Below are 14,709 nucleotides of genomic sequence, written 5' to 3' on the forward strand. Positions count from 1 at the left end.
AGCCTCCCTGATAAAGTGCGACATCCCCACTGACATCTGGGAGTCCCTGGCCCAAGACCGCCCTAAGTGGAGGAAGTGTATTTGAGAGGGCGCAGAGCACCTCGAGTCTCAACGCGGAGAGCATGCAGAAATCAAGGCAACGGAAAGAGCGTGCGGCAAACCAGTTCCACCCACCCCTCCCCTCAACGACTCTCTGTCCCACCTGTGACAGAGTCTGTGGCTCTCGTATTGGACTTTTCAGCCACCAAAAAAATCACTTCAGGAGTGGAAGCAAGTCTTTCTCGATCCCGAGGGACTGCCTATGATGATGATGATGATGATAAAGGATGAGAACCCTTGAGCTATACAACAACTTCAAAAGTAGCCCGGGGGTAGGCAGGCAGGCAGGAGTGGGCGGGTGGAAGCCGAGCCTCTGTGTCCGGGTGAGGGAGTGATTTTGCCGGCCGACCAGGGTGTGGTCCATACTAGGGCGTGCACCTTGGAGAGAGAGAGGAAAGAAAGTGCGAGTGCTTTGTCCTGCTGTTTTGAGCTTGTTGCAAAGCTACAATTAAATTATGGGTGCAATATTGACAATGCCATACCTCGTGCAAGCCTTCTGCATGATGGTGCTGTGGAGGAGAAGATTGATTAGGCATCATCACTGCGGAATCTCTGAGCACGTAGGATGATGGGCAGGAGGCCTTGCCCACATCGGGTATTTCGAGACAGGCGTTCATAGCTGCACCTGAGTGATGTAGACTGTGTCAGAGGGCTACATTTCCGCAAAGTAGTTGTAACCAAGATCTGAGAGTTAATAAAAATAGACCTGCACCCTCGAAGCATCAGGGTCAGTTGAAGTAAAGGTTCCAGCTGCAATTTCTTTTTATGCATCTGGATCATTCCAGGCCATAACTGGGAATGTGTGTACCATTTCTCAACATGCAACACATATCTGCATTCGGCAGGTGACTGCTGCACTATATGCCCGGAGGAATGACTATATAAAGTTCCGCATGACCACCCAAGCAATGCGTGACAGGGCTGTGGGCTTCTCCAGGATTGTTGGGTTCCCAAAGGTACAGGGCTGCATTGATTGTACCCACGTCGTCTTGCGAGCACCTTTGGAGGATTCCGAGATGTACAGGAACAGAAAAGGCTTCCACTCCGTGAACGTGCAGCTCGTCTGTGACAACGTGCATTGCATCATGGCAGTTGATGCGAGATATCCTGGGAGCACCCATGATGTGTTCGTCCTACGCGAGAGCGCTATATTTCAGATGCATGCTATATTTATGATGCATGTTTCAGTAGCAGCCAGAAGGGCAGAGCTAGCTGCTGGGGGACAAAGGGTATGGCCTCGCCACCTGGCTCGTTTTGCCCCTACGCGTAACCCGGACGGAAGCTGAGCGAGAATACAATGTCGCCCATTGCGACGCGCAGCATAATAGAGAGGATCATTGGCATCTTGAAGTAGCAATTCCGATGCCTGGACCATTTCGTAGGCTACTTGTAATATTCCCCTCAGATTGTTGGTCAGTTCACTGTTGTCTGCTGCATCCTGCATAACTTGGCCATCATGAGGCAGCAGCACCTGATGGTAGAGTGGCTGATGAGGAGGAGGAGGATGAGGAAGCCATGCAACTATCAGAACCCGGAGCATAACCGGCAGAGGAGGGCGGGCTGTTGTGCCCCTTTAACAATTGCTTGAGCCTTGCACCAGCAGCTCATCCGTGAATGCTTTGCTGCCTGAAGGCTCAACGGCAATTATTCCAAATGGACCATGTTCCGTAATGTTGTGTTGTGTTAATGGAACAAATAATGTAAATGATTTAGTTATAATTTAAAATATATTTTGTGCAAAAGTTTAACTTATTTGTACTTTAATAAAAATATTCTTGTATTAAACTTTCAAGTATTCAGTAAAGATCACTTACAAACTTTTAAACTTGTAAATTTACATCACTTACAAAAAACTTAATTTGAGAACAGTAACAACAACAATAATAATAACAGCAGCAGCAAAAAAAGGCTGCACCCATCTCTCCTCCCCCTTATTCTAAGGCCACACTGCTGCATTTGGGCTTGGTGACTCCACCCCTACCCGCAGGCGCAGCCTTTGTTGGGTGGGTACCAAGCTTATTCTTTCGAGCATCTTGGGTCATGCGCATTTCTTGATGGAGGGGCGTGGGCAGGCGATAATGTGGAAGGCCCGTCTTGGACCTCTTCAGAGCTCGGTCTGGGGATTGGAGTGGGAGTGGCAGTTGATTCCGTCAATGGCCGTGGGGTATGGGTGTGTTCCCTTATTACAGCAGCTAACTCCGACATTCCCTCTCTCGTGCCCCGACAGCGTCTCAACTACCTGCGATATTTCCTCCGTAATGTGCCCGGACAGTGTTCCTATTTCTCATGAGAGTGTTGTTACTTCTCCCGACAGTCCCGATACCTCATCACCCATCCCAGGAGTGATCGCGTAAGGTCAATGCTCTCCCCACTCATTGTCATCATCCGAACCACATCTGTTACATCCTGCACCTCAGGAGAGCGCTGTTGAGCTCTCCTTCCCCTCCTCACCCTGAGTGTGGTTCGCTGCATCCCACTGGGACCCGCAGCCTTGCATGGTGGGGCCCTGGGTGTGGCTTGCTGTACCCCACTGGAAGCCGCAGCCTCGGACTCTGAAACCATGAAATATCCCACCACTCACACCACTCAGGAAAAGGGCTGGCACCTCAATGGATGACACCAGCACCTCCTCCAGAGTGAGTACAACAGTGGGGGCTTCATCCTCCCCTCACCCCCATGCTCTTGGTCTGGTAGGTTGGATTGGAAGATGTTCTCCTTTTCAGGCTCGTCCGGGTCTGAACCTTCTTCTGCATTGGCTTCAGCCTTGTCAGGGTTGGCCTCAAGTTCGGAAAAATATAACAGAACAGACAAATGGTTAGCAGCAGGGGAGGGGGCAGGATGGCATGAGTAGGCTCACACAGCGCAGACAGCAGGCTCATTTGAAAGACCACGAATGATAGCACATTGCATCAATGGAAGCGTAGCTGACAGAGACATCGCCATGAACCGAAGCATGGCTAGCCGGACTGTGGAATTTGCAGGACTTACCTTCGAGTGTGGGCCCAGCTTCTGCAGTGGTGGTTGCTATTCTCCAGGCAGGACCCATCAAAGCAGCGATCCTGTCTTCCACAGGTGTCAGTGGGTGCAGATTTGCCAGGCCTCCTCCTGTTTGAGTTCTCTTGTGCGCCACCTTCCCCTGCAAAGATGAAAATAACTTTTTAGAGAGGGTGTCTTTCTGCTGGGTGGAACAGACAGATGGTCACATTTACAATTGCATTTCCAGTGAATAAATGATAATGTTACTTGCACTAACTACTTGACCAATTCTTTTTGCACTGGCATTCGGACCTTGTGGTGGTCACCATTGCACAGTATCTTCTGCAAGTTGGTTCCAGCGTTACTTCATTTCTATTGGTGAAATATTTGACCTCTGCTGGTGTCCAGCTCGTGCCATCTGGTCTCAATCACATTAACTAGTGCCTCCACTTTATCCTGTAAGAAATTCTTGGTCCTTGAGCCGCGTCGTATATTGCAACTCCGATTTTAAGTTTTCACACATCACTCAGAATTAAAGTTCTCACACACAACTGGCTCTTCAAAAATGGCTGAATGCAGTCCGGGAGGTGTACTCGGCATGCACACCCATAGCAGTCATGTAAAAATGTCTTTTTTTTTGCGCCTGAGCAGAAGTGGGGGGGGGGCAGGGTGCATCTTTTTTTTTTCCAGCGCAGACATTAGGATCCACCCCCCGCCCGGAAGAGAAAGGACAAGCTGTGCGACGCCAATTTCAAAAATTAGAACGAGGTAACTTTCACCTCTTTTTGGAGTAGTCGGGCCCAAAAAAATGGGCAACTCTTGAAATATGCCAAAAAAACGGCATTGGCGAAAATTGAGTCCATGGATTGTGAATAGCTGGGGCCCAAGCACCGATCTTTGCGGCGCCCCATTAGTTACAGCCTGCCAACCCAAAAATGGCCTATTTATTCCTACACTCTGTTTTCTGTCCGTTAACCAATCCTCAATCCATGCTAGTATATTACCCCCAATCCCATGGGCCCTAATTTTGTTCAATAATCTCGTGTGGCACCTTATCGAATGCCTTCTGAAAATCCAAATACACGGCATCTACTGGTTCCCCTTTATCTATTCTTATAGTTGTTTGAGATTGTAACTAGAACAGATTTGTCAAACATGATTTCCCTTTCATAAATCCGTGTCGACTCTGCCCAATCCTATTATTATTTTGTAAGTACTATGTTACCACGTCCTTAATAATAGATTCTAGCATTTTCCCTACTAATGTCAGGCCAACTGGTCTGTAGTTCCCCGTTTTCCCGCTCCCTTCTTTCTTGAACAGCGGGGTTACATTAGCTATCTTCCAATCTACGGGTACCATTCTGGAATCTATGGAATTTTGGAAGATGACAACCAATGCATCCACTATCTATAGCCACCACATTTAAAACCCTATGATGTAGGCCATCAGGTCCAGAGGATTTATTGGCTTTCCGTATCATTAATTTCTCCAGTACTATTTTTTTACTACTACTAATTTTTTTCAGTTCCTCATTCCTCTAGACCCCTAATACTCCATTAATTCCAGGAGGTTTTTCGTGTCTTCTTCCATGAAGACAGACAAAGTATTTGTTTAACTTCTCTGCCATTTCCTTATTCCCCATTATAATTTCTCCTGTCTCAGTCTGTCGGGGACCTACATTTACTTTTGCTGATCTTTTCATTTTGTACATACCTATCGAAGCTTTTACAGTCTGTTTTTATGTCTCACGCTAGTTTACTCGTATTCTGTTTTCCCTTTCTTGATCAATTTCTTGGTCCTCCTTTGCTGAATTCTAAAATCTCCCAATCCTCAAGCTTACTGCTCTTTTTGGCAACATAAAAGCCTCTTCCTTTGATCTCATACTATCTTTAACTTCTCTTGTTAGCCACGATTGGACAACTTTTCCTGTGGGATTGTTGCGCCTTAAGGGAATGTATGTTTGTTGTAAATTATGCATTAGAAACATAAAAAAATAGGTGCAGGAGTAGGCCATTCAGCCCTTCGAGCCTGTACCGCCATTCAATAAGATCATGGCTGAGCATTCCCTCAGTACCCCTTTCCTGCTTTCTCTCCATACCCCTTGACCCTCTTAATCGTAAGGGCCATATCTAACTCCCTCTTGAATATATCCAATGAACTGGCATCAACAACTCTGCGCAGGGAATTCCACAGGTTGACAACTCTGAGTGAAGAAGTTTCTCCATATCTCAATCCTAAATGGCCTACCCCTTATCCTAAGACTGTGTCCCCTGGTTCTGGACTTCCCCAACATCGGGAACATTCTTCCCGCATCTAACCTGTCCAGTCCCGTCAGAATCTTATAAGTTTCTATGAAATCCCCTCTCATCCTTGAATAAAGGCCCAGTTGATCCAGTCTCTCCTCATATGTCAGTTCAGCCATCCCTGGAATCAGTCTGGTGAACCTTTGCTGCACTCCCTCAATAGCAAGAACGTCCTTCCTCAGATTGGGAGACCAAAACTGAACACAATATTCCAGGTGAGGCCTCATCAAGGCCCTGTACAACTGCATTAAGACCTCCCTGCTCCTATACTCAAATCCACTAGCTATGAAGGCCAACATACCATTTGCCTTCTTCACTGCCTGCTGTACCTGCATGCCAACTTTCAATGACTGATGAACCATAACACCCAGGTCTCATTGCACCACCCCTTTTCCTAATCTGCTGCCATTCAGATAATATTCTGCCTTGTGTTTTTGCCCCCAAAATGGATAACCTCACATTTATCCACATTATACTGCACCTGCCATGCATTTGCCCACTCACCTAACATGTCCAAGTCACCCTGCAGCCTCTTAGCGTCCTCCTCGCATCTCATACCGTCACCCAGCTTAGTGTCATCTGCAAACTTGGAGATATTACACTCAATTCCTTCATCTAAATCGTTAATGTATATTGTAAAGAGCTGGGGTCCCAGCACTGAGCCCTGCGGCACTCCACTAGTCACTGCCTGCCATTCTGAAAAGGACCCGTTTACCCCGACTCTCTGCTTCCTGTCTGCCAACCAGTTCTCTATCCACGTCAGTACATTACCTCCAATATCATGCGCTTTGATTTTGCATAACAATCTCTTGTGCGGGACCTTGTCAAAAGCCTTTTGAAAGTCCAAATACACCACATCCACTGGTTCTCCCTTGTCCACTCTACCAGTTACATCCTCAAAAAATTCCAGAAAATTTGTCAAGCATGATTTCCCTTTCGTAAATCCATGCTGACTTGGACCGATCCTGTCACTGCTTTCCAAATGCGCTGCTATTTCATCTTTAATAATTGATTCCAACATTTTCCCCACTACTGATGTCAGGCTAACCGGTTGAAATCACACGTTTTCTCTCTCCCTCCTTTTTTTAAACAGTGGTGTTACATTAGCTACCCTCCAGTCCATAGGAACTGATCCAGAGGCGATAGACTGTTGGAAAATGATCACCAATGCATCCACTATTTCTATGGCCACTTCCTTAAGTGCTCTGTGATGCAGACCATCAGCCCCCGGGGATTTATCGGCCTTCAATCCCATCAGTCTCCCTAACACAATTTCCTACTTTATAAGGATATCCTTCAGTTCCTCCTTCTCCCTAGACCCACTGTTTCCTAGTATTTCCGGAAGGTTATTTGTCTCTTCCTTCCTGAAAACAGAACCAAAGTATTTGTTTAACTGGTCCACCATTTCTTTGTTCTCCATTATAAATTCACCTGAATCTGACTGCAAGAGACCTACGTGTGTTTTCACTAATCTTTTTCTCTTCACATATCTATAGAAGCTTTTACAGTCAGTTTTTATGTTCCCAGCAAGCTTCCTCTCATACTCTATTTCCCCCCTCCTAATTAAACCCTTTGTCCTCCTCTGCTGTATTACAAAATTCTCCCAGTCCTCAGGTTTGCTGCTTTTTCTGGCCAATTTATATGCCTCTTCCTTGGATCTAACACTATCCTTAATTTCCCTTGTTAGCCACGGTTCAGCCACCTTCCCCGTTTTCGTTTTACTCCAGACAGAGATGTACAATTGTTCAAGTTCATCCATGTGATCTTTAAATGTTTGCCATTGCCTATCCACCGTCAGCCCTTTAAGTATCACTCGCCAGTCTATTCTAGCCAATTCACGTCTCATACCGTCGAAGTTACCTTTCCCCAAGTTCAGGACCCTAGTCTCTGAATTAACTGTGTCACTCTCCATCTTAATAAAGAATTCTACTATATTATGGCCACTCTTCCCCAAGAGGCCTCACACAACAAGATTGTTAATTAGTCCTTTCTCATTACACATCACCCGGTCTAGGATGACCAGCTCTCTAGTTGGTTCCTCGACATAGTGGTCTAGAAAACCATCCCTAATACACTCCAGGAAATCCTCCTCCACTGCAGTTTGGTTAGCCCAGTCAATATGTAGATTAAAGTCACCCATGATAACTGCTATACCTTTATTGCACACATCCCTAATTTCTTGTTTGATGCTGTCCCCATCCTCAGTACTATTGTTTGGTGGTCTGTACACAACTCCCACTAGCGTTTTCTGCCCTTTGGTATTCCATAGCTCCACCCATACAGATTCCACATCATCCAAGCTAATGTCCTTCCTTACTATTGCATTAATTTCCTCTTTAACCAGCAACGCCACCCCACCTCCTTTTCCTTTCTGTTTATCCTTCATAAATGTTGAATACCCCTGAATGTTGAGTTCCCAGCCTTGGTCACTCTGGAGCCATGTCTCCGTAATGCCAATTACATCATATCCGTTAACTGCTATCTGCGCAGTTAATTCGTTGACCTTATTCCAAATACTCCATGCATTGAGGCACAGAGCCTACAAGCTTGCCTTTTTAACACCCTTTGCCCCTTTTAGGATTTTGCTGTAATGTGGCCCTTTTTGCTTCTTGCCTTGGGTTTCTCTGTCCTCCATTTTTACTTTTCTTCTTTCTATCTTTTGCTTCTGCCCCCATTCTACTTCCCTCTGTCTCCCTGCATAGGTTCCCATCCCCCTGTCATTTTAGTTTCACCCCTCCCCAACAGCACTAGCAAACACTCCCCCTAGAACATTGGTTCCGGTCCTGCCCAGGTGCAGACCGTCCGGTTTGTACTGGTCCCACTTCCCCCAGAACCGGTTCAATATCCCAGGAATTTGAATCCCTCCCTTCTGCACCACTCCTCAAGCCACGTATTCATCTGAGCTATTCTGCGATTCCTACTCTGACTAGCATGTGGCACTGGTAGCAATCCTGAGATTACTATTTTTGAGGTCCTACTTTTTAATTTAGCTCCTAGCTCCCTAAATTCGTCTTGTCCTCATCCCATTTTTTACCTATATCGTTGGTACCTATATGCACCACTGGCTGTTTACCCTCCCCCTTCAAAATGTTCTGCACCCGCTCCGAGACATCCTTGACCCTTGCACCAGGGAGGCAACATACCATCCTGGAGTCTCGGTTGCTGCCGCAGAAACGTCTATCTGTTTCCTTTACAATAGAATCCCCTATCACTATCGCTCTCCCACTTTTTTTCTTGCCCTCCTGTGCAGCAGAACCACCCACGGTGCCATGGACTTGGCTGCTGCTGCTCTCCCCTGATGAGTCATCCCACTCAACAGTACTCAAAGCGATGTATCTGTTTTGCAGGGGGAAGACCGCAGGGGACCCCTGCACTACTTTCCTTCCACTGCTCTTCCTGTTCGTCACCCATCCCCTATCTGGCTGTGTAACCTTTACCTGCGGTAAGACCAACTCACTAAATGTGCTATTCACGTCATTCTCAGTATCAAGAGAGATCAGGGCCTCAATTTTGGGCCAGCCGTTTTTGGGCGCACTTACTGGAGTTGCGCCACTTTTCTCTATTCTGCGGTGAGCCGAAAAATGTTGTTGCCACTTTGGCTGCTGTCCGGCCTCTTCCCTGTAGTCGTGCAACGTGGCCAGTCAAGTCGGGGGTGGAGCCAGCGTTCTGCGTCTCAAACTGCCGGAACGTCTGCACATGCGTAATGGAGTCTGCTGGTGATGTCCACGCATGCGCAGTAGCTACTTGCCCCCAGCCTCGCCGTTTGCTTGCTGCAGCCTCTCCGTTGATTTGCTTGCTGCAGCCGTTGTGTGGGTCCTTATGCCGGCCAGTTGAATCGCTCCTGGGCTGAGTGGCCTCCCGGTGCGTTGTCGTCCCGCTCCTAGCCCAGTCTGAGTGGCCTCCCGGTACGATTTCTAAGAGATCGATCGCACCGGGAGGCCACTCGGCCAGGGCTAGGGGCAGGCAGGCAGGAGAACAGATAGAAATCATTGGCAGGCAGGAGCACTGTCAGTTCTCCTACCCATCCCTAGCACTGGCCGAGTTGCCTCCCGCACCAGCCGGCCCACTGCCTTCCCAGGCCGAGTTTGAAGATGAAGGTAGGACTTACTTCAATTTTTTATTTCTTATTGAATTCTTAGAACTTTTTGTTTGCAATGTTTGGTGATTTGTAAGGCTTGCTGGTTTAGGTGCAGGTCTTTTCCGCTTCCCTTCCCGCCCCTATTCAAGGCTGAATGGCCTCCGATGTACCTACCTGCGCCGATTTCTTTATCTCTCCGCAAGGATTTTCTGAAGTGGCCACGTGCGCTGGCCTAAGTATAAATGGAGTAACTATTAGCTGGCCAAAGTTGCCTAAATGGGCAGAATTGGCGTAGGTGACTGGTAACGCCCCCTGTTGGGGGGAAAAAACGAACCTGAAAAAAATCATAATTAACTCAGTTACACTAGTGCAAATTGATTGGGGAAAATGGGGATTTTTAATTTACGCCAGAAAAACCAAGTTATTCCACAAAATAAAACGGAGCAATTCCTGGCCAAAATTGAGCCCATAAGAAGAATAAAAAAGAAGTCTAACCTGTTTGTTTATTTATTTTGTATCTTAACTGAGGTGGTGTAACTTGGCAAAATTATAATTGCTGTAACAGTCTTGTCAAAATAAATGTTGTCTTGATTTGGAATTGAAGACACTATAGGCACCTTGGTCAGGACATTCTGATCTGCAGCTAATCCTCCTTCCAAGAATAGTAAAACCATGGGTTTCTATTGAAATAATAGGAAATTATTTAAGGATTTATTTCTTATTTGAGAAGAAAAATGATCAAGAATAGGCTTTATATTTTTTATTCTAGGATTCGTAAGTTTTTGAGACCTGGATTTTTTTTCTCATTCCATTCAGATTTTAACCAGAACTACATGGTCAAATGTGCATTATGTATGATTAACTGCATAGATGTTACTTGGGGATGGCCTTTAGGGTCTTCATATCAAATGGCTGAGGGTAATGAGGTATACACCACGACCTTAAGCTGTGTGTGCTAACTTAAAGTCTGGCTAAAGTGGTGGCGGCATTTTATCTCACATTAAAACAGAACTTTTGTGTAAAATTCACGTTGAATGCCTTGTACTGAATTTAGCTCATGTGATTTACTTTTGGATTATAAGTGGTTGCAATTTAAATATTTTACAGGGTTTATCTGTAATGAATTGGGTGAATTTAGGAACTCAAGATTGAAGAGAGGTTTTCAAGAACCTTAGAAAGTCTATGTGGCTTTGTGAGAGTTTTAAAACTTAGGGCAATGTGATTGAAAAGTTGAGCACCAATAGATTCGAGAGTGCGTAGAAAGTAATAATCCAGAGTTTGAAAAGCAAGGCTAGGACGTATGGCTGGAGAAATCAATGTGCTGGGAGACAGGGAACCAGTGATGCTTGACACAGATGGAGGTGATGGACGTGTAGGATTTTGTCAGAGAAAAGGCTCCGAACCATGGAGTTCTGGATCACCGTGTGTTTGAGAAGAAGAGAAAACTGATAAGGAGTTAATTCAAGAAATCATTCAAGAAACATCTGGAGATGTTTTGGCCACTTTCCAACCTTCAGACAAGCGGGCTTGTCTGAAGGTTGGAAAGTGCAATCTGGGTGGCTGACCAGATGCAGGATGGGGCAATGCACTTGGGGTTGAGCATATTGCTTGGGTAAGCTAGAATTAGTCTCCAAAGTGGCATATCTTTGGAGTTATTTTACCATTAAAAGATGATCAGATATCTTGGTTTTATGATGGGTGGAAGTTCTTTTAAAATGCCCCAAATCTGCAACTTTTTTTTTTAATGCCTCATCCTCTCTCTAACTTGCAGATACTATAAACCAGAAAGGTTTGGTGCATTACACCTTTTTTTTCTACACAAGTTTTATATTTGGTCACTTTAACCGAAGCATTAATTTTAATATTCAGCAGCTGTGAATGTTCTATTGTTGTTATAAAATGCAGTTTCTGACCAAATGCTTGTTCAGTAATGTGTAGTTTGATTCTAACACTAGATGGCAGTAATATTAAATAAATACAGAGAGTCTTAGATTTGATGACTTAAATGTTCTGCATTTCACTCCATTTTCTCCAAGCAGAAGATTACAATTTTTATCTGCAATATGATTTTTTTTTCCAAAAGAATTAAACTGTTTTGGAGTGGCCTAAGTGAAAGACGACCAAATAGTAAGCAGAATTAACGGAGGTGACACTGAATCATGGCCAGTGTCACACAGTATTTAATTCACGAGTTTATCCAAGGTGACCTCATTGCTGTGACATGGTGGAAGCCAGACTGGAGGGATTTGAATAGGGAGCTTCCGGAAAGATTGACATAAAGCTGGAAAGCAATGTCGTGCTGTGGGACTTGTGATTGAAGACATGTTAGAGATGGGACATTAGAGGATGGATGGGTTGCTGGCAGTCTATTTTGAGTAAAGGGATAACAACTGGTTTTGAAGGAGAGTGGGATGGTGCCTGTAGAAAGGGAATTGTTAACCCATGTTAGCCAGCATGGAGGCCGGGTGCAGTAATTGAATAATCAGGAATTGGGTGGGGAGGGGATTTGGGGAGCAGGAGATGAGATGAGTTTGGAGAGGGCAAGGGGGAAGATGTGGCAGAAATTGGAAAGTGATCATCGGTTGGGGCTGGAACGTTTGGAATGGAGGGGGAGAGGGAGCAGCTGGTCTCTATTTTGGAGATGACAAAGTTCTCCTGAGTTCCTTGTATTTGATATTGGAGGCATGGGTGGAGGAGGCAGGGGAAAGGGGTTTAAGGAGGCAATTAGTCATGGGGAAGAAGCACTTGGGGTTGTCTTTTCCCTCCAGAGAGTGATCTAGAGTACATTTATTTTCTATGTGCAACATTAGCATTTTGAATCTTTAAAAAAGAGAGATTTGGTATATTGTGCTGTCATTCATAATGTAGAGAGGATGTTTAATACAGCTCTTCCCTGTGAGTAACAAAATGTTGCCATTCTGTGTAATGTGGTACCATGTGATATTAGTCAATGATTACTGCTTTTCAGTACTGTCCCAGTCTGATTTTATTTGCAATGATTTGGATTACTGTGCAGCTAACTGGTTCTTATCCTTTCTTTTAGCATGGTGTATCACAAGAAGATTTTATTCGAGGAAGTCGGGAAAAAAACGTGAGGGATGCGGTATTTGATGTAGCAAGTCAGGCTCATGTTCACCTTGAACATGTATGTAATTTTTTTACCTTCAACAGTATTAGAATTACATCTCTAACTCTTTCACTCTTCCTAGGTCCCTCATATTTTCTCCCCATCTCTAGCTCTGAGACACTTTCTCTTGTTGCCACCTGAGTCTTTCTGACTCTTGTCACCTGACCTTTGTCTCCCCTCTCTCATATGCCCCCACTCATTGGGCCCAAGTTTCCACACGATAAAAAACGGGCGCCCCTCCGAGCTGGGCGCCTGTTTTTCGCGCCTAAAAAAAACCGCGCTATTCTCGAGCGCCTTGCAGCTCCATGTCTGCCTGGCGCAGGGGGCGGAGCCTACCACTCGCGCCGATTTTGTAAGTGGAAGGGGGCGGGTACCATTTAAATTAGTTTTTTTCCTGCCGGCAACCCTGCGCGTGCGCGTTGGAGCGTTCGCGCACGCGCAGTGTGAAGGAAACATTGGCACTCGGCCATTTTTGTAGTTCTTTGTAGCTGTTTAATTTTTGAACATTTTTTCATAAAAGCACATTGCCATCAGCACATCAGCACTGAGGCTTCTTGCAGCAGTGAGAAGGCTGCAGGAAACCTCAGAAGTTGAGCAGCCATTCCCGATGGCCTCATGCCGTCGGGAATGGGTGCTCAACTTCTGAGGCTTCCTGCAGCCTTCTCACTGTCTCCTTCCCGTCCGCCGTCTGGAACGGCTTCCTCCCCCCCCCCCCCCCCAGCTGTGGTCGGGCAGGCGGTCGGTCGGTCCCGCACTCCCTCCCTCCCGCCGTCGGGAACGGCTTCCTCCTCCCCCCCTGCCGTCGGGAACGAACGAACGAACTTGTGAGGCTGGCTGAAGCACTTTCACACAGGTAGGAAGATGGTTTATTTAATCTTTTCTTTGCTTATAAATTTTTATTCAGGTTGGATTTATTTGTATAATATTTGTAGAAGTATAAATAAGGATTTATTGTAGAATTTAATAACTTCCCTTCCCCCCCCCCACCTCGTTCTGGACGCCTAATTTGTAACCTGCGCCTGATTTTTTAATGTGTAGACAAGGTTTTTTCAGTTCTACAAAAATCTTCACTTGCTCCATTCTAAGTTAGTTTGGAGTACGTTTTCACTGTGGAAACTTTGAAATCAGGCGTCAGTGGCCGGACACGCCCCCTTTTGAAGAAAAAATTCTGTTCCAAAGTAGAACTGCAGAAAAAAAAATGTGGAGAATTGCGATTTCTAAGATAGTCCGTTCTCCACCAGTTGCCCCTAAAAAATCAGGCGCAAATCATGTGGAAACTTGGGCCCATTGTGTTGACTGTCATACAGTTTCTTTCTTGCTCTTACTATCTATTTTCTCCTGCTCTTTCTTTCCATCCTTTTCTCACTAGTCTGCTTCTTTAACGCTTGCACTATTTTAAAATCTACTGTATTTGCTTTGACTAACAGATGAAATACAAATCTTTACTAATTTTATTGTTTCCAGGCCAGATCATTCAGTAAAAATGTCCCTTTAAAGGCCTGCCCAGCATTTTTGCAAACGGTAAGGTGTTTCTAAGCATTATTTTCATTCTTCATTTGACTTCTTAAACTTTGTGTTTTTAACACTTATTGAACATTTTTGCTTAATAGGTTGTTCTTGATGACTATTTGGACAGAATTCGTCAAGTGGATTTTGATGTATTTCATCCCAGTCTGCAGAAGAGGAATATGATGCTTCCTTTCTACTTGTATATACGTTCTTGGAGGAAACTCTATTAATATAAAATCAATTTTATAATTGGAAAGTTTTACTGTGGTGATCACTTTATTAAAAAAAAGTAAACCTTTAATTTTGGAGACTGAGGGCATTGCAGATTAGCATGCTATTCTTTTACCCTCCAGAACTTGGGCTCAAATTCAAATCGGACTAATTGGATGGAAGTTGCTTCTGTGTCTTCATAATGGTCCCACATGAAATGAGTTTGGAGCAGTCAATTCTATAATTCCTAGTGAAAGGGCACAGCATAAAACTGTTTGCAATTCAGCACTCCTCTATATTAAATTGGCAATCTTATACACAGAGATCATAGGATAGCTCGTGTAAGAAATGGGGGGAAAAATGCCTGAAATCGTGATTAACGCATGTTGAAGTTGGTTGGAAGGAA

The 14,709-nt window shown here is 45.1% G+C and overlaps 1 protein-coding gene across 4 annotated transcripts in view; it reads left to right on the forward strand.

The window, feature by feature from the left end:
- ndufaf6 (NADH:ubiquinone oxidoreductase complex assembly factor 6) overlaps positions 1-14,352 on the forward strand; it is a 66,481-nt gene extending 52,129 nt beyond the window's left edge. For all 4 annotated transcript variants that reach the window (XM_070876352.1, XM_070876362.1, XM_070876372.1 and 1 more), the window contains 3 exons: positions 12,501-12,602; positions 14,049-14,105; positions 14,195-14,352. In XM_070876352.1, the coding sequence (XP_070732453.1) occupies positions 12,501-12,602; positions 14,049-14,105; positions 14,195-14,323 (288 nt within the window). In that variant the 3' untranslated portion in view covers positions 14,324-14,352. The remainder of the gene's footprint in view (positions 1-12,500; positions 12,603-14,048; positions 14,106-14,194) is intronic.
- The last annotated feature ends 357 nt before the right edge of the window (positions 14,353-14,709 follow it).

This window comes from Pristiophorus japonicus, chromosome 1 (assembly GCF_044704955.1).
Source record: "Pristiophorus japonicus isolate sPriJap1 chromosome 1, sPriJap1.hap1, whole genome shotgun sequence".
Classification (NCBI taxonomy): Eukaryota; Metazoa; Chordata; class Chondrichthyes; family Pristiophoridae; genus Pristiophorus; species Pristiophorus japonicus.